General features: G+C 45.3%; 1 protein-coding gene across 1 annotated transcript in view; it reads right to left on the bottom strand.

Annotated features, from left to right (window-relative positions):
- Positions 1-23,606, bottom strand: part of LOC119965687 (polycystic kidney disease protein 1-like 1) — a 289,484-nt gene that overhangs the window by 148,435 nt on the left and 117,443 nt on the right. The window contains exons 24-27 of the mRNA XM_038796448.1: positions 21,947-22,060; positions 6,572-6,723; positions 6,029-6,129; positions 150-345 (exon numbers count right to left, since the gene is read on the bottom strand). Coding sequence (XP_038652376.1) covers positions 150-345; positions 6,029-6,129; positions 6,572-6,723; positions 21,947-22,060 — 563 coding nt within the window. The remainder of the gene's footprint in view (positions 1-149; positions 346-6,028; positions 6,130-6,571; positions 6,724-21,946; positions 22,061-23,606) is intronic.

The raw sequence follows: 23,606 nt of genomic DNA, 5'->3' as shown, positions 1-23,606 counted from the left end.
AGCATTTATGTTTACTGATTTTAAAGAAACACCAGCAAGGATCATAGTATTTGAAAGGAGTTTAGTTTTTTTTAAAAAGAAAGTAACAAAAGAGAAAATAGGGTACAAGCCAAAGAAGCAATCACTCATATTACTGAGACAATATATACCTGCAGTTTATTTTCTTTGAATCTGATTCCTGCTGGGGTGAACAGCCATCAGACTTCCACTCTCGGATATCATCCCAGTACAGGCACTGGGTCCACTGGATACTTACAGTATAACTAACATTCTTGGCAAGGTATTTATTTTTTGGTTTTCTATTATAGTTGGCATCCATGAGACCAAGATAATACGTCCCTATGCCTGAAGAGAAGAGTAATTAGACAAAATTATTAAATTCTGATTGCAGCAGTTGATTTTAATTCTTAATTACTGCAATAATTTTTTTAAAAATTCAGCATACACATTATTTCAAATGGCTTTTAAAAAATAAAGCACAATAATGACCTTCAGCTTCCTGGCTCCCCAGTGTGGGATCTGGAGTGCACCCCAAATCCCCCTTGGAAGTTCCCAGTTAAGGATGGGCCTTTTAAACTTTCCTGCTTTATGGCAGCTAGACTGGTTAAAAAAAAAAGGCGGGGGGGGGGGGGAAACGACTGTGTGGTTCCCTGAGTTTGATGCTGCTCGACTCTGCTGGGGCCTGCTGAGACTCTTTTGATGCAGGCCCCAAGGAACTCCAGCCATGGGAGGTTTAATCGAAGTCTCCAAACGCAGGTAAATGCGCCTTAACCTCTTGTAATTCGAGTGGGCCTTCATTTTCTGTGCTATTTGGAAGTTATGGCCAAAGCACACGTTTCACCGACAAAACAATTCTATTCATCGGAACCCCATTCCTTCTGCTCTCGCTGATGCAATATTCAAACAAATGCACTGGATGATCCTGCTTCTGATGCCTACAAAATTCTGCACAATAATACAACGGAATAAAACCTCCACTTTTCTATCACTTGGACATTGCCAAAGCCAGAAAACACAACAGCTCAAGGGCTAGGGCTGTACATTCCACCCATGTAATTTCCCACTGGGTGGGAGGGGTTGTAAATTCCTAGCCATGATATTGCAGGTCACACAGGAAAACAAATTGGTACAAATGTTAGAAAATGTACAATGCAAAGAGTCTATTGGCTACTCCATCACCTTACTTCGACCAGACCATTGACTTTTTCAAACCCATCTCTTAATCAAGCCATTGGTCACCTTTCTAATCTCTTACATCGTGGCTTACTAGCTGCTAATTTGAGAAGCACCCCAGGATGTTCTTTACATTAAAGGTGCAGTATAATGCAATTTGTTGTAGCTGTAACATAGTTAAAGAGGATCAGAAAAATATCAGGAATCATTTAATAATTTATATGCAGACATTAGAATCTAGAACTGAATTAAGACTGGCCTAACTCATTACTTGTTGATATTCTATAGTCAGGGCACCAGATTGATCTTAATCAATAGTCTGAAGCACAATGTTGACGAAATATCAGCATACATTCTGCTGCGAGCAGCTTTGGGTTACACCCTCTGGTCTCTGTGGATTATGTCATTTTTTTTGTCTGTGAGCCAGTGAATGTTTGAAAATATTACAATGTCCTGTGTCAAATAACTATGATAGGCGGGATTTTCTCATCCCGCAGTAGAGTGTCTGACGATTTTTATTTGCAGGTGTGAACGGCGCCGGCATGACCTGGGGTCACGCCATCGGGACGTCGGCCCATCCGGGCTGCAGAATCCACGGGAACCCGGAGTATTGTGGGACTTATCCCCATCGGCCGATTCTCCGGGCGGTATGGTGCCCTTCACGATTAGGCCATTCACCCCGGGTGGGAGAATGGCAGAACGGCGCCAGACCAGCGTCGCGTAAAAAATCGGCGCGATTGCCGATTCTCTGACCCGGCGCGGTCTGAGAGAATCCCGCCCACTGTATTTCTTGTGAGAATACGTCCCTTTCTTATTATCTCCGTTAAATCTTTCTTTCTCATAAATCATCAATGATTTATAATATTTATAAATCAAAAGAAACATCTGTTTGTTCATGGTCACCACAGCCTTCGTGATGCTATTGGCATTGTATTGCTTCTTTTCTGGCATTCTTTAAGCCTCCCTCAGTTTACCTCTCAATGTTATCCACCCATCTAATTTTTCTTCTTCCTCTTCTGTTATCCCTCTTAATTTTTCCTTCAGTGTTACCAGGACAGTTGAGTCGATACTTTCAATAATTGGCTATCATTTTCTCTCTAACTGTACATTTTAAAATTCATTTATGGGACGTAGGCACTGCTGGCAGGCCAGCATTTATTGCCAAAAATAAGGTGGTGGTGAGCTGCAATCCATGTCGTGTAGGTGCACCCAGAGTGCTGTTAGGAAGGAAGTTGCAGAATATTGAACGAACAGTATATTTGTGATATTTCCAAGTCAGGATGGTGAGTGGCTTGGAGGGGAGTTTCCAGGTGGTGGTGTTCCTACGCATCTATTGCCTTTGGCCTTCTAGATGGTTATGGTTGTGGGTTTGAAAAGTGCTGTCAAAGCAGTCTTGGAGAGTTTCTATAGTGTGTTCAATAGTACACACTGCTATCACTGTTACATCAGTGGTGGAAGGAGTAGATGTTGGAGGTGGATGGGGTGCCAATCAAGTGGGCTGCTTTGTCCTTGATGGTGTTGTTTGGAAAACAAAAGTAGTTTTAATGGATTTCTCATTGTATTGATAAACATTAGAAATACGTATAGTTTTAAGTGGGCTTTATCAATTTTTCTGAGTCTGGAAGGGTAAAACCTATAGTTAGATTCATGCTGGACAAAGGTGTTTTATGTGTGGGCATTGGTTAAGTGTTTATATTGTGCTTAGAGAAGGCAACAGCATGAAGAATAAATAAACCAGCAGTGGTTGCTTAGCAACTGGGACCTTGTAAGGTCCTGAAGCTTTTAAGATCTAGTTTAGACAATTTGATTGCAGTTGAAGATAGGTAATAGAAGAGAGGCGGCCCTCACAGTTCTGCTAGAAGCAATTGATTTAGAAGGCAAGAGAGGGAACATCTCTCTCAGCTTTGCTAGGACAAAAGCCATACCATGAAGTAATAGTTAAGAGAACAATTGCAGAAATCTGAATAGAAGTTTGTTAAGGAAACTAGAGAAATGACAAGAAGTTTCCAAGAAGTCTGAGGTTAGAGACACTAGACTGAGCACTGTTCTGTAAGTTCAGAGTAAGAAGAAAGCTGAGACAACAGATATATATCTGAAATGGTTTGCAGGTTTGTGAGATTTTACTACAGTGTCGGGAATGGGAGTTGAAATAACTATGGAAATCGATGGCTGGATCTCAGAGTTTATGTAAAAGCAATTAAGACAAATAAATCATAAATGGGTTGATGTAAAACCTGGACTGGATTCACGGTTAGAAGTGGAGGGGAAGCTTTGTTTAAAAGTGTCATTTGGAAAACTTGGTCTGGATTTCAGAATGCAAACTACGAAGGTAAAGCATATTTACGAGAGATGATCTTATTAAGTGTGTTTCCGGGAGTGGAGTTTGGAAACTGTCACATGACAACTATCTGGGGGATTCTGAGGAGACATCCACCCACATTCATTGAGGTTCAGAGAGGAATATGTATTTACCCACAGTTTTCTAGTGTGTTTAAAGTGGACTTTGTGCAAATGAGACTATTATAGATTAAGATCTACCTTGTAATCTGAGTTCATTTTAAACCTGTGTAATTGTTAAGATAAGGGGAGGGGGGGGGGGGGTGTAAAGGAGAATATTGTATTATGATCCAATTTTTCCATGTTTAATAAATGTTTTTTTTCTTGTTGTTAAAACTAATGGACCTGTGAGTCATTCTTGCATGTGTTATGAAGAAAAAAGTAAAGTTATGGGGTGGGAATCCCAGTTGCCCGACACCGAAATCCGGAAGGGCGATTGGGCGGAGGATGGCTCCTGACTCCAAAATCGTGGCGGTTTGATGGCGAATCGTGATGCTCCGCCCCCTCCAAATCGGCACCATTGAGACGCGTGCTGTATGCGGCCGCAAACCCATTATTGGGCCCACCCATGATGCTCCGCCTCCAATGGGCCGAGTTCCTGATGGCGTGGGCCATGTGTGGTCTCAGCAGTCATGAGCCTGGCATGGTGGCTGCAGAGAGAGAGAGAAGGTATGTGGACAGTGTCCAGTACCGCCATACTCTGCTGAGAGCCATGCCGCTGGCCGGAGGGCTTCTGCCAGGGCTGGGAGGAGTAGTGGGGGGTGGCCAGGATGTGGGCTGTGGGATTGGGTGGACGGGTACATGGTCCAGTACAACCAGCGCCATCTTTTCTGGCACGATTGGTGCTTGCGTTGGGGGTGCAGGCGTGTTCTGCAAGTGTTTCATGTGGCGCCGGTGCTAGCCCCTCACCGGTAGCGGAATTGGTGCAGGTGTGTCGCCGATTTTTCTGTCGTGAAACACCACGGATCCTCCGTTGGCATCAGCACTTAGACGCAGGTATGGAGAATCCAGCCCACGGTCTTTTGAGCCAGGGTTCCATTCTGCAATCTTTCTGTCCAGTTGGAACATCCACTGGGTTCGTACCAGGGTTGTTTGAGTGTTGTTGGATCTGCACTCATCCAGACAAGTGGAGAGTATTCCAGCATACCCCTGGACTTATGTCTTGGAGGTCTTGGACAGTACTTGGCAACCATTTTGATTCCTGAACTTTTACTCTTGATCTCACCCATTATCTGCCATTCTGTTCATCCAACTGATTCTGAGAATCCTGTTATACTCACATTTCAAAAGCTGTTTAACATCCTCTCATTCTGTTTCTTCAGGGTCCAACTCTCACATTCACAGAATGAACCCACTGATGACTGTATTAGACATTTTTAAAGCTTTGTGCTGAAGCTATTGGACTTTCAGACGCTTCCTAAGTCACTAGTCATACCTCTTGCCTTAGTGAACTCTGATTTAATTCTTGGTTGTAACTTTACTGCTCGTCATCAAAGTAAGGTCCAAGAAATTGTCCACTGCCTTTAGATCAATGTTTCCAATCTTGAATTTTCCATTGTCACTTGGAGCCATGCTCTTTGCCCCATTTATGTTCTGTCCAAAAGACTCGATGTGTCTTTTATCTCAACCTTCCATAATCTCTCGCTCTTCGTTGTCCTGGCTACGAGTGTATTGCTATCTGATATCCAACGTTCACCTGCTGCAGCCTCTCATGATACAGCCACAGCAGTCCGATAACTCTTCCCTCACTAATCTCAATATCTTCTCTCCAACACCATTAAATAGTATGGATGACAAAAGACACCTGTGCCTGACTCTGTTCTCAAACTGGAATCGCTGCTTTAGTTTATCACCAACTCTGATGTCTCCTGAGGCATTTCTGTATAGTTCTTATATTAGCCACATAAAAGGTTGAATCCCTAAAGTCTACAAGAACAAAATAATAAGTAGAACTAATTGGCCGTTAAAGTTCAAGTGGAATGTTCATCTCAAGATCACTCTTTACAAACCAAAGATTTCCCAGAATTCTCAATAAGGTAAAAATAACTTTCTTAATTATTTTACCCTTCTTGGCGATCCAGTCAGTAACTCTGGTGTTCTTCTCCATCCAAAATCATACTTTCAGCAAAGCAAATCAATAATACTAACTGGTGGGGTATATTAGAATTACTGAGAATGAACCACTCAACAATTCTGGAATAAACTCATGAATGTAGTCCTTAAAAATATTTTAATGATATCATAGAAAATAACAGTACAAAAAATGTTGGTTTGGAATTCAAAATTGGTGTTAATACATATTTGCACCCTATTTCTCTTATTTTTTTCACAAAAATCTTCATTTTCTTTTAAAAACAATAAGATTTAGTCTATGATCAGGTTTTACCAAACCTCAGAAAGTGAAGCACTGTTTCATTGCTTGAGTCCTTAAATTTGTCTAATTCAATTTAAATTTTAGAATTCTTTGACATTTCAAGTGCACAGTCGCAATCAAAAATTTTAAAAATGTCCTACAAACCCAGGAGTGATGCTGCAGGAATAAATAAGTGGATTGTATCTCCATCCCAGTAATGTATCTGCTTCAGGTTATATTTATTTGGAGTCGGTTCCTTGTTGGACCTATAAAGACAGTTGATTATGATTTCATTTTCAAACATAAGAAAAATATCCAACTGTCTCGCTCACATTCATGCTGTTCTGTGACAATAAAACAAATACTGGCAGCAACTTGCCAAGACTTCTTTGCTATCCCCTCCCAAACCTCAACCTCCACCACCTAGAGGGAAAAAGGTAGCATGGGAGCGTGACCATCTGCAAGTTCCCCTCCAAGTCACACATTACCCTGTTGTGGAAATATTTCACTGTCTCTTCACTGTTGCAGGGTGAAAAATCAAAATCCTGGAACTCCCTCCCTAACACCATTGTGAGACTGCAGGAGTTCAAGAACGCAGCTCATCACTTGGTTAAGGGAAGCGAGGGGTGCGTAATAAATACTGGCCTTCCAATGATACCCGCATCTCAAAAAATGGTTATCTAAAAACAAATGCAAAATCTGTCATACCTCACCAACAGCATGACAGGAAATACTTGCTGGTTCGGCCTAGTGAAGTTCACTGTGATCAGCAAAGCCTGTTGTATGTTTGCTGGAGTTACTGGCAAGATATGAACATTCATTTGTGTACGAAGTAGCAGGTATGCATACAACTGTTCCTGCTGCAAAGAAATCAAAACTTTTACTACAGATTTAATCCAAGACATCAAAATACTTGGATCTTTTTTCACTTTAGCAATGTAGCATATTCATCATATTCCTTGTTGAAATCTTCAAATATAAAATAATAATCTAATAATAACCTTTATTATTATCACAAATAGGCTTACATTAACAGTGAAATGAAATTACTGTGAAAATCCCCAAGTCACCTCACTCCGGCGCCTGTTCGGCTACACAGAGGGAGAATTCGAGAATATCCAGTTCCCCTAACAAGCACGTCTTTCGGGACCTGTGGGTGGAAATCGGAGCGCCTGGAGGAAACACACGCAGACACGGGGAGAACGTGCAGACTTCGCACAGTCAGTGACCCAAACCAGGATTCGAACTTGGGACTCTGGCTCTGCTAAGCAACAGAGCTAACCACTGTGCGGCCGTGCCGCCCAATCCACAATCTACTTGTAAAAACTAGCGATTATTTTAGCTTGCGTATTAATGCAGTGTTGAATTATCCGCTGGCAGGATTCTCCATTCTGCCAGCAGTGCGCCCTGCCCGCTGGTTTCCTGGCGGCATGAGGCAGTTACAATGGGAAATCACATTGGCTGGCGGAGGGAATGGAGAATCCCGCTGCTGGCGATGGCGCACTGGCGAGTTACAGGTGGCTGGGGAGGCAGAGAATTCACCCCACAGAATTTGTGCGAGCTATGTCAGTTCATTCCTTGAGGAATGACCTGTAGGCACCATGTTTGATCTGCCCTTGTCTGATCTTGAATACAAAAAATCACATTTATAAACCATACTTGTAAACCATCTTAAGTTTCTTAACAAGACCAAATATCAATACAAAATATTTTTGACATAAAAAGGTGAAATCAGGAAAGAATACAGTAGCCAAAGGCTTGATCAAGAGGAGAGAGAGGTAGAGAGATGGAAGGAAATTTCAGAGCTTTGAGCCAAGGCAACTGAAGGCACATGCTGGCTGTTAATGCTGGAGCAATTGAAATCCAGAATATGTCACAAACCAAAACTGGGGCTGCTTAGAGATCTCAAAGATTAATTGGGCTGGGCAAGGCTATGGGATGAGTGCGTGGCGAGCTTTGAAACCAAGGGTGAATATTTTAAAACAGATAGTGTTGGAGAGGGTGAATGTCAGGATCAAATGCAGCTGAGATTGAGGATTTTTTTTTTTTAAAACTCAGAAGGCTGTGGATACGTCATTTTTGTGCACACTCAGCTGCCAATAATAGATTGTTTGGTTCTGGGAGAAACAAGGGGTTTATGGATCAGGTGGAAAAGTGCAGTTTAGGGCAAAGATCAAAAGTGATGTAATTGAATGGTGAAGTAGGCTTGAATGACCACCACGCCTACCCCTTAATTCTTATGTTCTTATGAACGGTCTTGTACAACTTAAGATGGTCGCCATGAATGGAAATGGTGGGTCGGGAATAGAACTCGAGGACTAAGTCAGCAATCAGGCTTCCCAATTTCGCTGGAAAAATGTTATGCTCATTAATAAATACAGGGCAAGCATTGTGACAAATCAGACACTGTTCTTGGATCCAAGATAGTTTTTGTGCGATAGACATTTGGACCATAATGACAGAGAAAATAGGAGCAGGAGCAGGTCACTGGTCGCTTTGTGCCTGCTCCGCTATTCATTGTGAACACTGCTGATCACCCAACTCAATAACCTGTTCCCGTTTTCCCCCGGATATCCTTTGATGCCTTTAGCTTCAAGAGCTTTATCAAACTCCTTCTTAACAATATACAGGCCAACACGTTCAGGTACCTCCAAGTGAAGGCATTTGCCAGACGACAGGTAGAGGGGTTTCCCGTGCTTCCCGACAGGGGGGCGAGTGATAGGGTGCTATCAGGGGTCTGGGTCGGGGAGGGGAAGATCTCGGACATTTATAAGATTATGCAGGAGGTGGAGGAGGTACCAGTAGTGGAGTTGAAAGACAAGTGGGAGGTAGAGCTGGGGGAACAGATAGAGGATGGAACATGGGCAGACGCCCTAGAGAGGGTCAACTCGTCGTCGTCATGTGCGAGACTGAGTCTCATTCAATTTAAGGTACTGCATAGAGCCCACATGACGGGGACAAGGATGAGTCGGTTTTTCGGGGGTGAAGACAGGTGTGTCAGATGTTCGGGAAGCCCTGCGAATCATGCACACATGTTTTGGGCATGTCCGGCACTGGAGGGGTTCTGGAAGGGGGTGGCAGGGACGGTGTCGAGAGTGGTGGGGTCCAGGGTCAAGCCAGGATGGGGACTTGCGATCTTCGGGGTTGGGGTGGAGCCGGGGGTACAGGAGGCGAGGGAGGCTGGAATATTAGCCTTTGCGTCCTTGGTGGCTCGGAGGAGGATCTTGATTCAGTGGAGGGACGCAAGGCCTCCAAGTGTTAACACCTGGTTAAACGACATGGCAAGCTTCATCCAATTGGAAAGAATCAAATTCGCCCTGAGAGGGTCGGTGCAGGGGTTTTTCAGGCGATGGCAACCCTTCCTGGACCTCTTAGATCAGAGATAGAAACTGAGGTCGTGACAGCAGCAACCCGGGAGGGGAGGGGAGGAGGGTGTGGGGGAGGGGAGGGGGGGGGGGAGGGGGGATAGCAACGAAGGAAACACGGTATCGGTGGTGTCACGGGCAAGGCCTGCCCGAGGACACTGCCATAAATGACAAGATGGTCGGGCGGCCGGTTCGTCGGCGGGGGGGGGGAGGCGGGGGGGGGGGCGCGCGGGTAGGGGGTGGGGGGGATTCTTGTTAAGTAGGGGGGTTTGACTTTGTTTTGATATAATTCAAATGTAGGGGGGGTTAAAATGTTTGTACTCTGAAAAATTTCTTCAATAAAAAGTATTTAAAAAAAAAAAACAATATACAGGCCATGATTCTCTATTTGAGAGACTATGGGCGGGAATCTGTGCTGCCCAATGCTGATATCATAATCGGCGATCGGGCGAAGAATCCACTCCGACGCCCAAATCAGGAGTGGTGTAATCGCATTGTGCGCCGCATGACGTTGCAACGGCATTGCCGCATCATCGGCAAGCCCTCCTGTGATGTTCAGCCCCCGATGTGCCGAGTTCCCGACTGCGCAGTTGACATGTGGCCTCAGCAGTTGGGAACCCGGCGTGGAGGCTGCGGATTGTGTCCAGCGCCACCACACTTAGACAGGATCTGTGCCACTGGCCAGGGGGCTTCCACGAGGGCCAGGGGGCATTGCGGAAGGGTGGTCAGGGCGTGGCCTGTGGGGTCGCGAATGGCGGGTCGAGTCTGCGCACGGCTGGTGTCACGTTGTACGGCGCGACCGCTGCCAGTCATCGCCGTGCGCATGTGTGGCCAGAGACCTAGCCATTTTGACACGGGAGCTTCACCCAGCGTCGCTGCTGGCCCCTCACTGGTCCCGGAATCGGTGAGGGTTCGGCACCAATTTTGACATTGTAAAATGTCCGCGAATTCTCCGTTTGAGCACTTAACCACTGAAACAGAGAATCTAGCCCATATGTTCTCCCACCAGAAGTGAATCGTTTCTGGTTTGCACTGGTGCTAGGAGCAGTGCCCAGACATTATTCCCCCTCCCTTGCCGTGCAAAGACATGCATTGCCAGAAACTCAAGGAATTCTGCTCAGAATCCCACTACTGAGCTGCCATTTTGAGCAGGCGACTCAGTACCGTGGTCCAACGGCTGACCCCCCATCCCTCCACAACACAACAACTTACCCCCACCACCACCTGCCAGTAAGTAGGGGCATCCTTCCCTATCCCAACCAAGGACATTTCTGGGTCACCACCCCTACAGGACGCACGGATGAGGGTGACCCGAAACCCCCCCCCCCCACAGACCCCATCAGTGAACCCCCATTTCAAAAACCCCACCAGACATCCCCCATGTCAGAGATCCCTCCCACATGTCAGAGACACCCCACAGCCATCAGTCACCCCTGCCTGGAAGCTAATGAGCAGTCCAGGCATAAACAATGAAAAACCACTGCCTTTTCACTTGCCTGTCCCTTACACCTGCTGCCTTCGACAGAAGTGTAGAAAGCAGCAGCTTTTACTTCATAGAAACAAAAATCACATCAGAAGGCTTCAACAACCCCCCCCCCCCCCCCCCCCAACACAGCCCAGATAGTTTGATAGAGGCCTCTTTTCACTTTCAAAAATAAATATCGTTTAGTAGGTTAGAATGGACAGCGTAACGGCTTCAAGACAGCCAGGTGTCTGGGCTGTCTATTTTCATTTTCCTTCATGCTTGAGTGCATCCCAAGTACCCTCATATGACAATAACTACAATGTTTATAAACATCTAGCTATGATTGATGCTCTTGACCACATCAAATGCAGTTAAGTGATTTCTGTTGCGAAAAAGAGGAAGTGAGTACTTCAATTCCTAGATGTTTATAAACATTATGTTTAGGCTCAAAGCAGGGTACTTGAGATGCATTCAAGCGTGAAGGGAAATGAAAATAAACAATCTAGATATCTGAAAGCTAAAACCCCGTCAGGTACAGCTCACTAAAAGCTATTTTTCTTTGAAAGTGAATAAAAGCCTTGCAGATCAATGGATTTAAGGGGGTTTAAAGACCTTTGATGTGGGCTGCCATTTTGAGCAGACGACTCAGTGCCGTAGTCCAACGGCTGACCCCCCCCCCCTCTCTCTCCACAACACAAAACCTTCCCCCCACCACCACCTGCTGATAAGTAGAGGCATCCTGTAATAGCTGCAGCTTTCTGCACCTCTGTCCCAGAAGCAGGTGTAACTGACAGGTGAGTGAAAAAGCAGTGGCTTTTTACTGTTTCTGCTTGGATTGCTCTTCAGTTTCCAGGCAGTGGTAACTGTTGGGGAGCCTCTGATATGGGGGTGTCTCTGATGGGGGTCTGTGGTGGGGGTCTCTGATGGGGGGAGTTTGATGGGGGACGACTGGGGGGTGCAGTGGTCAGAATTTGCATTGTGGGGGCGGGGCCCTCCAATGGAACGTGGGGGTACCTACGTTAAATACTTACCCTATTGACCCACCGCATCAGGATCTCCGCTACTGACAGAGGGCAGTGGAGAATCCTGGCCTCAATATTTTTCCTGAACTGCTTTCTGTGGTGGTGAATTCCATAGGCTCACCACTCTCTGGGTGAAGAAATGTCTCCTCAACTCAAGTCTTAAATGGTTTATCTCTGGTTCTGGATTCCCCCACCATCGGGAACATCTTTCCGACACCTCACCTGTCTAGTCCTGTTAGAATTTTATCGAATTTTACATGAGATTCCCCTTCATTTTTTTCAAACTCCAGCAAATATAATCCTAACTAACTCTGTCGCTCCTCATAAACCTGTCCTGCGATCCAGGAATCAATCTGTTAAACTTTGTGGCATTCCCTATTCAGCTAGAACATCCTTCCTCAGATAAGGAGACTAAAACTGCACACAATATTCCAGGTGTAGTCTCACCAAGGCCCTGTACTCAAATCCTCTTGCTATGGAGACCAACTTAATTTGCTTTCTTTACTGCCCAATGCACTGCAAGCTTTCTTCCAGCAACTGGTATACAAGCACAACCTGGTCTCATTGCACATTCCCCTCTCTCAACGTCCAGCAGAGCTGCCAACCTTTTCCCAATAGAAATCAGTCTTCCAGATACCAAAAATCAGTATTTTGGCAGTAAAATCGGTATTTTCATTTCAAAGAAAAATGCCCATCAACCTGAAGTGCAGTTTTACACCTTTATTGCACAAATCTAAAACACAAATGGAAATTGCAAATTCAATGCTTTTACCTACATGTACAGGCATCGCGATGCGAGACAGCGTGAAGGATCATATGGCAAGCATGTGCTGTGTAGTGTGCAAGAGGGAGATGAGAAGGGGCGGGCCTCTGCACGGGGCACCGTCTTCCTGTATGCGTCGCCAAAGAAACCAATTGAAGCATTTCGGGAGGAATGCATTCACTGTGACTTGGCAATCAGCTCCTCTTCCCATAACCCCCCCCCCCCCCCCCCCCCCCGACCCCCCGCTCCCCCGACCCAACAAAGCCAGGCAGCCCTTTACAAGGAGCTGCTTCTTCATATTTTTTTCTTCCCTTCCCTAAAAAACTTATCTCGCTTAAATAATCTCCCTCAGTGCAGTGTCAGGTTGGATTTGACCGAGGGCTGCAGTGGATTGCGTATTTTAAAATGAGAAATTGTAGGGCAGTTCGTTGGCGCAGTGGGTTAGCCCTGCTGCCTCATGGCGCCGAGGGCCCAGGTTCAATCCCGGCTCTGGGTCACTGTCCGTGTGGAGTTTGCACATTATCCCCGTGTTTGCGTTGTTCTCGCCCCCACAACCCAAAGGTGTGCAGGGTAGGTGGATTGGCCATGCTAAATTGCCCCTTAATTGAAAAAAATGAATTGGGTACTCTAAATTTATATATTTTTTAAAAGGAGAAATCGTATTGCTGCACTCAAGCAGAAAATTTGTGCTAGCTGGCAGCACTGCTACCGCCATTCAGATAATAATCTGCCTTCCTCTTTTTGCTACCAAGTGGATAACCTAACATTTATCCACATTATACTGCATCTGCCATGAATTTGCCCATTCATTTAACTTGTCCAAATCATACTGAAGCATCTTTGCATCTTCCTCACAGCTCACCCTCCTATCCAGCTTTGTGTCATCTGTAAATTTGGAGATATTACATTTAGTTCTCTCATTTAAATTATCAATATATATTGTGGACAGCTGGGCTCCTAGCTCAGACCCATGCGGTATCCCACTAGTCACTGCTTCCCATTTAGCAAAAGATCAGTCTATTCCTACTCTTTGTTTCCTGTCTGCCAACCATTTTTCCATCCATCTCAATACACTATCCCCAATCGCATGTGATTCAATTTTACATGCTAAACTCTCCTGTGGGAGTTTGTCGAAAACCTTTTGAAAGTCCAATTAGACCACATCCACAGGTTTCCACTTGTCAACTCCAACAGTTACATCCTCAAATAAATCCAATAGATTTGTAAAGTCATAAATCCACGCCGACTCTCTCTGATCGTACTACTGTTTTCCAGGTGCTCTGCTATTAAATCTTTTATAATGGACTCGCGCATTTTTCCCCCTACTGACGTCAGTGGGGAACTGCTGACTGGTCTATAATTCTCTGTTTTCTCTCTGCCTCCCTTCTTAAATAATGCTGTTACATTAACACCCTCCAATCTGCAGGAACTGTTTCAGCGTCTATAGAATCTTGGAAGATCACCACCAATGTATCCACGATTTCAAGGGCCACTTCCGTAAGTACTCGAGGATGTAGCTTATCAGGCCCTGGGGAGCTAGCAGCCTTCAATTACATCAATTTCCCTAACACCATTTGCCTACTAATATGGAGTTCCTCCCTCTCACGAAACACAGTGTTCCTCAACATTCCCACCACATTATTTGTGTCCTCCTTGGTGAAGATAGAATCAATGCTTGTATTTAGTTAGGCAGCCATTTCTTTGTTCCCCATTATAAATTCCTCCAGTTTCTCACTGTAAGTTGGTGATTGACTTCAGCAATCCGTTTTTCTTCACATACCTAGCAAAGCTTTTACAGTCAGTTTTAATGTCCTCGCAAACTTACTCTTGTACTCTATTTTCTCTGTCTGAATCAATCCTTTTGTCCACCTTTCCTGAATTCTAAATTGCTCCAAATTCTCAGATCTACTGTTTGTTTGGCCAATTTGTATGCTTCCTCCTTGCATTTAATGCTATTTCTAATTTCCCTTGTAGTCCATGGTTTGGCCATCTTTCCCGTTTCATTTTTGCAATAACATTAACATTGTTGGCATTGGCAAACATGTGGAACATCATGCGGGGAATTTTCCGCCCCCATTTTCAGCAATAGGAATGGCAGCAGGGCAGAAAATAAAATGTGACTACCAAAGCAGCTTTCATGCTGATCGGGTGTTCCATGATGGGGGTTCCATGTTGGGGGGATTCTTGGATCTATTTGCATCTTATCGACATCAGACGGCCCTTTAAAAATGGTGCCACGACTTCTGGTAGCGTCCATGCGCTAGTTGGCCGTGTACCTGGTGGCTCTCACATGGGGAAACTTCTTTTCTCCCCATAATTCCTGGTCGGACCTTTAAATGAGGTTGAGTTTTCAAATTAATACTTTGCATTAATACTTCATCAAGGAAGCAGGTGCCACCTAAGGCATGGTGACAGAGGAGGAAACTCTGTCACCAGAAGGGCTCAAAAGTGATAACGTGGTATTGGACAAACTGTTCGTACTTGAGGTTGACAAGGCACCAGGACTAGATGAGATACATCCAAGGATACTGAAGGAAATAAGAGAAGATATCGCAGGAACAATTACCATAATCTTTTAGTTTTCCCTAAACTCAGAGGAGGTTCCAGAGAATTGCAAACAATACACTTTTGTTCAAAAACAGATTTTCAGGATAAGACCAGCAATCACAGACCTGTCAATTTAACTCCAGTGGTGGGGAAACCTCTAGAAACAATCATTCAGGATAGAATTAATAGTCACATGGACAAATTTTAATTAGGAAGAACCAGCATGGATTTCTAAAGAGAAAATCATGTTCAACTAACTTGCTAGACTTTTTTGGAGAGGTAACAAGAGAGGGTTGATGAGGGTAATGATGTTGTTGTGGACTACCAAAAACATTTGAGACAGTGCCACACAACAGAAGTGTGAGAAACTTTATAGCTGATGGAATAAAAAGGGATAGTAGCAACATAGATACAAAAGTAGCTGAATAATAGGAAACAACGAACAATGGTTAATGGATATTTTTTGGGCTGCAGGAAGATTTGTAGTGGGGTTCCCCCGGGGTCAGTATTGGAACTCTTGCATCTATTGATATATATATTAATGAATCTAGATCTTGGTGTGCAGAGGATGATTTGAAAGTATGTGGATTACACAAAACTGGGAAACATTGTAAACTGTGAGGAGAACAGTGTAGAACTTCATAAGGACATTAACAATTTGGTGGAGTGGGCAGATAGTAAGCAGATGAAGTTCAATGTGGAGAAGTGTGAGATGATGCATTTTGGCAGGAAGAACATGGAGAATAAAAAATAGTGTACAATTCTAAAGGGTGTGCAGGAGCAGAGGGGCCTGGATGTTTATGTGGATAAGTGATGGTGGTAGAATAGGTGGAGAGAGCAGATAATAAAGCAAACAGTCTGCTAGGCTTCAATAATAGAGGCATACTGCAGAAGAGCAAGGAGGTTATGCTGAACTTGTAAAGGACACTAGTTAAACCTCAGCTAGGGTATTGTGTATAGTTCTGTGCACCACACTTTAGGAAGGAGGAGATTTGATTGAGGTGTTCAAAATCATGAGGAGGCTGGACAGAGAAGATAGAGAGAAACTGTTCCAGTTCGTAAAAGGATTGAGAAGAGAGAGCACTGATGGAAAGTGATTTGCAGAAGAAGCAAATATGATGTGAGAAAATACTTTTTCCACACGAGTGGGTCGGTTCTGAAATGCACTGCCTGGAACTGTGATGGAAGCAGGTTCAATCGAGGCATCCAAGGTGGCATGAGCCAAATAATAACCGAGTTGGCTAGACAGCTGGTTCATGATGAGGACCGACGCCCAGTGCGGGTTCAATTTCCATACTGGCTGAGGTTATTCATGAAGGTCTCACCTTCTCAACGTTGCCTCTCGGCTTAGGTGGGGTGAGCCTGAGGTTAAATCACCACCAGTCAGCTCTCAAAGGGGACAGCAGCCATTGGTCCTCTGGGACTGTGGTGACATTTATATTATGGATTTTTAGGAAATTATTTTTTGAATAGAAACAATGTGCAGGTGTATGGGGAAATGGAAAGAGAACAGAACTTTGTGATAATCCACATTTGGAGAGCCGCTGCAGATATAACGAGCCAAATGGCCTCCTTCTGTACCATAACAATTCTTGGAATATGGGATCATCCAAAGGGCTTGTCAGAGGAAAGGAATGTTGGAAATTGGGCGGTGGTTTGCAGTTACAGTGGGGTCAAGAGTCTGTTTGAAATACTCCGATGTCGACTAAATCCCGTGGCGGTGGTGGGCAGGAGGATTTTTGACTGTGGAGGCCAATGGAAAACCACGCGATATCTTTTGACCCCAACCCTAATTAGTTATGCATCTGGAGGTTGTATTTCATGGTGGTGTGGACTCGAATGTTGGCTTGGATGGATCTAAAAGAAATCTTGCTGACTCTGATCACTGTCAGACAATCGAAATGAAATGAAAAATGAAATCCCTGATGAATGAGCATATTGTTTGCCGCCCAGGACAAAATTTGGTTTAGTTTCGTGAAACTCATTCACAAAGAAGCATTATTAGGCCATTGGGCCACACTTTACATGTCATTTCACAACAATGGAATTGTACACCAATGAGGAGTAAACTTCACGAGAGGAGGAATAGTGATAAAGTTGTTTATGAAAAGAAAACAATTAAAGTTCCCCCCAGTGGACCAGGGGGGTAGCAATTCTGATCTGTAAGGGTGTGGCATTCGAGGCTGGGAGAATTGTGGCAGATAAGGGGGGGGGGGGGGCAGGTATATAATGGTGAGTGGAAAGTGGGAGGGGGTGGTGTTTGTGAACGTCTGTGCTCCGAATTGGGATGATGTGGAATTTATGAGACGCATGCTCGGCAAAATCCCGGACTTGGAGTCACACTACCTGATCATGGGGGGAGACTTTAACACAGTCATTGACCCCGAGCTGGACTGGTCGAAGTCCAGGACAGGGAAGTGACCAAAAGTGACTCAGGAACTGAAGGGTTTTATGGAGCAGATGGGGGGGGGGGGGGGGGGGGGGGGGGGGTGGATCCCTGGAGGTTCGCTCGGCCGAGAGCGAAGGAGTTCTCTTTTTTCTCCCACGTTCATAAGGTTTATTCCCGCATAGACTTTTGTCTTGAGCAGGGCGTTAATCTCAAAGGTAGCGGGGACAGAATACTCAGCCATCACAGTCTCGGACCATGCCCCGCACTGGGTGGACCTGCGGCTTAGTGAGGAGAGAGGGCAGCGCCCACTCTGGAGACTGGATGTGGGACTGCTGACGGACGAAGAGGTTTGCGGGCGGATTAGCAGGAAAATCCAGGATTACCTGGAAACAAACAATGCGGGTGAGGTCGCAGCAGCAACGGTCTGGGAGGCTCTGAAGGCAGTTGTCAGAGGGGAACTCATCTCAATTCGATCCCATAGGGAAAAGAGAGAAACAGCCGAGAGGGAGAGACTGGTGGAGGAGATACTCGAGTGGACAGGAGATACGCGGAGGCCCCCGAGGCAGGGCTACTGAGGGAGCAGCAGAGTCTGCAGGCGGAGTTTGAACTGCTGACCACAGGGAAAGCGGTAGCACAGCTGAGGAAGGCAAGGGGGGCAGTCTATGAGTATGGGGAGAAAGCGAGTAGAATGCTGGCACACCAACTGCGAAAGAGTGAGGCAGCCAGGGACATCAGGGGAATAAAGAATAAGGAGGGTAACACAGTCTTGGATCCGGGAGGGGGGGGGGGGGGGGGGGGGGTGGACAGAGTCTTCAAGGAATAAACTATACGAGTCGGAGCACCCAATGGGAGCGGAGGAGATGAGGCAATTTTTGGACCAGTTGAGGTTTCCAAAGGTGGAAGAGGACCTGGTGGATGGGCTGGGGGCCTCGATTGAATTGGAGGAGATTGTCAAGGGTATAGAGGGCATGCAATCGGGTAAAGCCCCGGGACCGGACGGTTACCAGGTAGAATTCTATAAGAAATCTTCGGAAATATTAAGCCCACTCCTGATGAGGACCTTCAATAAGGCCAGAGAGAAAGGAACCCTCCCCCCAACAATGTCACAGGCTTTGATCTCACTCATTCTTAAACGAGGGAAGGACCCGGAACATTGCGGGTCATACAGGCCGATTTCGCTTTTAAACGTGGATGCCAAATTGCTAGCTAAGATTCTGGCCACAGGAATTGAGGATTGCGTCCCGGGGTGATAGAGGAAGACCAGACTGGGTTTGTTAAAGGCAGACAACTCAATACCAATGTCCGGAGACTTTTGAATATTATTATGATGCCCTCAGAGGGAGGGGAGGCGGAGGTGGTAACAGCGATGGATGCAGAGAAAGCCTTTGACCGGGTAGAGTGGGAGTACCTCTGAGAAACGCTGGGGAGGTTCGGGTTTGGTGAGGGCTTTATTGGCTGGTTGAAATATACAAACCAGCTGAGGTCGGGGTACTTCGAGCTTCACCGGGGAACGAGGCAGGGGTGTCCCCTCTCCCCATTACTATTTGCCCTAGCTATAGAACCACTAGCTATGGTGCTGAGAGCCACGGGAAACTGGCGGGGACTGGTTCGGGGAGGGGGTGTTGGGGGGTTGGAACATTGGGTCTTGCTATACGCAGATGAGTTCCTCCTGTACATCTCGGACCCTGTGGAGGGGATGGGGGAGGCTCTGCAGATCCTGAGGGATTTTGTTAGTTTTTCAGGGTACAAACTGAACATAGGAAAGAGCGAGTTGTTTGTGATCCAGGCCAAGGGGTAGGAGGAGAGACTGAAAGAGCTGCCGCTCAGGATTGTAGAGAAAAGTTTTCGTTACCTGGGTATACAGGTGGCCAGGAAATGGGATGCCCTATACAGGCTCAACCTGACCCGGTTGGTGGAGCAAATGAAATGAAAAAATGAAAATCGCTTATTGTCACAAGTAGGCATCAATTAAGTTACTGTGAAAAGCCCCTAGTCGTCACATTCCGCCGCCTGTTCGGGAAGGCTGTCACAGGAATCGAACCGTGCTGCAGGCCTGCCTTGGTCTGCTTTCAAAGCCAGCGATTTAGCCCAGTGTGCGAAACAGCCATTGGAAGGAGACTTTAAAAGGTGGGACATGCTCCCGCTGTCACTGGCAGAGAGGGTGCAGACAGTGAAAATGACTGTCCTCCCTAGATTTTTGTTTGTCTTTCAGTGCCTCCCCATCTTCATCCTCAAGGCCTTTTTTAAGCGGGTGAGTAGGATCATTACGAGCTTTTGTGTGGGCAAATAAGACCCCGTGAGTAAGGAGATCGCTGTTGGTGTGCAGTCGGGGGGGGCGGGGGGGGGGGGTTTGGCGCTGCCGAACTTTCCCAACTCCTACTGGGCAGCCAATATAACTATGATTAGGAAGTGGTCGATGGGGGGAGCGGCTGGAGGCGGCGTCATGTAAAGGTACTAGTCTGGGAGCTTTGATAACAACTCCTTTGCCGTTCTCACTGCCCCGTTACTCCACAAGTCCGATGGTGGTGGTGACACTGTGGATCTGGGGACAGTGGAGGAGGAACAAGAGGGTGGAGGGAGCGTTGGTCTGGACTCCGATAGGCAACAATCACAGGTTTGTCCCGGGTAGGATGGATGGTGGGTTCCAGAGCTGGCAGAGGGCAGGCATCAGAAGGATGGGAGATCTGTTCATAGACGGAAGCTTTGCCAGTTCGAAGGCGCTAGAGGACAAATTTAATCTGCCGCCAGGAAACGCCTTTAAATATCTGCAAGTACGAGCCTTTCTGAAAAAACAGGTAGTGGCCTTTCCGACGCTGCCGCCACTGAGGATACAGGACAGGGTGGTCTCCGGTACCTGGGTGGGGGAGGGGAGGGTGTCGGATATCTACCAGGAACTACAGGAGGTGGAGGAAACCCCGGTGCAGGAGCTCAAGGACAAGTGGGAGGAGGAGTTCGGTGAGGAGTTGGAAGCGGGCAGAGGTCCTGGGCAGGGTTAATTCCTCCTTATCATGTGCCAGGCTCAGTCTAATTCAATTTGAAATGAAATGAAAATCGCTTATTGTCAAGAGTAGGCTTCAATGAAGTTACTGTGAAAAGCCCCTAGTCGCCACATTCCGGCGCCTGTCCGGGGAGGCTGGTACGGGAATCGAACCGTTCTGCTGGCCTGCTTGGTCTGCTTTAAAAGCCAGCGATTGAGCTCAGTGAGCTAAACCAGCCCTTTAAGGTGGTCCACCGGGCACACATGACGGCAGCGAGAATGAGCAAATTTTTTGGGGGTAGAAGACAGTTGTATGAGGTGCAAGGGCAGCCCTGCAAACCATGTCCAAATGTTTTGGGCATGCCCGGAGCTTAGAGTGTTCTGGCAAGGGTTCGCGAGGGCAATGTCCAAGGTGCTTAACACACGGGTGGTGCCGGGTCCAGGGATAGCGATCTTTGGAGTGTCAGAAGACCCGGGAGTTCAGGGGGCGAAAGAGGCCGACATCTTGGCCTTTGCCTCCCTGGTAGCCCGGAGACAGATTTTATTAATGTGGAGGGACTCGAAGCCCCCGAGTGTAGAGACTTCGGTTACCGACATGGCTGGGTTTCTCAGCCTCGAGAAAATAAAATTTGCCCTAAGAAGGTCTACGCTAGGGTTCTCTGAGGTGGCAGCCGTTCGTCGACTTTCTCGGGGAAAATTAAAATGTTAGCAGCAGCAGCAATGTTCACTCTGGTTTGTTTTGTTATTATGGTTACTGCTGTTTTATTATGAAAAATTCTGCAAAACTTTAATAAAAATACTTTTTTTTTTTAAAAAGTTCCCCCAGTGGGCTAGTGGGTAATCAACTGCCTACTTTAATACTATGCCAGACTGGAAGGTCAAAAATTCTGAGACAGCTATTAGACCCTAATTCCAGGTTTATGAAGCAGGAAAATTACAATCAATAATGATGTGGAGATGCCGGCATTGGACTGGGGTGAGCGCAGTAAGAAGTCTTACAACACCCAGGTTAAAGTCCAACATGTTTGGTTCAAACACTAGCTGTCGGAGCACTGCTCCTTCCTCAGGTGAATGATTCACCTGAGGAAGGAGCAGTGCTCCGAAAGTTAGTGTTTGAAACAAACATGTTGGACTTTAACCTGGTGTTGTAAGACTTCTTACTGTAATCAATAATGACTCCTAATAAGTATCCAGAAAACCCTGCTGCAAACTATAAATGGAGTGAGAACAGGGTGAACTTTAGAGTTAACGTCTTACATTGTAAAATAGACCACCCAACATCCACTGTATATAGGCTCACACATATAAAGTGGCTACTTGGTTGGGGTGACAGCGTTTTGCCAGAGACTGGCAAAACTCAGGGTTTTCAGTAGAGGATAGGGTAAAAGGGGAAAAGGGAACAAAGATGACAATTCAAAAAAAATGACCAGATTTAAAATGAGGATATCAAGTTTTTTCATGCATTACATGTTACAGAAAACAATGGAACTTATAACCATAGAATGTCAATAATGTTGCTATTATTACTATTTTCTGTCTGTTTAATAAAACTTACAATTCTGTCCTTAATTTCAAACTCTATTAGGACTGGTGTTTTGAGCCCCTTCACTTCAACCTTTCTTCTGTTTGTGCAGTTATACAGAGTCAGGTCAGCAACATCACCATTAATCTACAAAGAAGTTATAAACCAGAATAGTATCATTACCATGACACCAACTAAACAAAATTCAGAGATCAGGATTAATTCATGTAATTTATTTGCAAAGATGAATTTAACCCAAGATACACACAATTTACAGTCAGAGTTGTTTACAATGCAACTCTGGGAGAGAGAAGTGGAATTCATATTTTTTTACTCATTTCAGTTTCATTGATAATTAAACAGACACAATAGATGTGATTTATAAAAAGGGTCCACTAATTAGCGGGAATGCATTTCTTTTCAAAACAAAATGAATAGCTTGTGACCAAAAGGGAGAATGTTATAGTGTTGGAAAGACAGATGTCCTTGAGAAACAAAAAGGGTATGATCATGGCACTGGGGATATTCAATCAGCCTCCAAATAATGAGATTGAAGAGTAAGGGAAATCACAGACATGTGCAAGGACTTTACAGCAGGGAAACTGAGGACTTCAATACCCAGATATCGATTGGGATAGTATTAGAATTAGGTAAGGGGAGAGAGAAGAATTTCAGAAGTGTGCTCAAGAGAACTTCCTTCATCAATATTTTCTCAGCCTAACTTGAAAAGAAGTATTTCTAGCTCTGGTGCTGGGAATTGAGGTGCTCCAAGTGGAGCAGGTATTTGAGAGAGAATACTTGGGTCAGAGTGATCATTGTGTTTCAATTAGAATTGAAAAAGATGAAGGAATAAACCAACTGGAACTTCTAAATTAGAAGAGGGCTCATTTCAGAGGATAGCCGGGGTAAAATGGAATCAAAGACTGACAGGAAAATCTGTGACTGAACAATTTGTCATCTTTAAGGAAGAGATGCTTCTGGTACAGACTAAGTACGTTTCAACAAGGAGGAAAGGTAGGGGAGTCAAAAGCAGGGCTCTTTGGATGATGAGCGATGTAGAGAATATAATAAAACAAAAAGAGGGTGTATGATGCATGTCAGGTGAATTCCTCAAGCGAGAAGCAAGTCAAGTGCAATAGGTTAGAAGGGGAAGGAAAGAGGAAAATAAGACTAGCTAAGGGAGGAAATTAGATTAGAATGGCAGCCAAATAAAAAGGAACCCAAAAATCTTCCACTGGCATGTAAATAGTAAATCGTACTAAGAGGTGGATTAGGTCCTATGAGGGACTAAGAAGGTGATGCATGTTTTGAGGTGCAGGACAAAGCTAGAATGAGTACTTTCTATCAGTGTTTACTAAAGAAATGGAATCTAGCGAAATATCGGTAGCAGTGGAGAAAGTAGAGGTAATAGATGGGATGAAATGGAGAGAGGAGGGACTGGAAAGATTGGCTGTGCTTAAAGTGGACAAGTCACCTGGTCATCTATTCAAGTGGGTTGCTCAAGTTTCAGTGAAAAGTAATTTTGCACCTGAAGTGGATGTAGCTCAAGTTCGCCACCCCTACAAGCTTAGTATCATCAGCAAATTTGGAACTTTTACTCTGTATTTCATTATCCAAGTCATTTATATAAAGTAAAAGAAAAGTAGTGGTCCAAATACTAAACCTTAGGGGACAATGTCATGCTTTCATCGAC

The sequence above is a fragment of the Scyliorhinus canicula genome, chromosome 5 (genome assembly GCF_902713615.1).
Source record: "Scyliorhinus canicula chromosome 5, sScyCan1.1, whole genome shotgun sequence".
Classification (NCBI taxonomy): Eukaryota; Metazoa; Chordata; class Chondrichthyes; order Carcharhiniformes; family Scyliorhinidae; genus Scyliorhinus; species Scyliorhinus canicula.
Note: the sequence above shows the minus strand (reverse complement) of the source record. Positions and strands in the feature narration are given on the sequence as shown.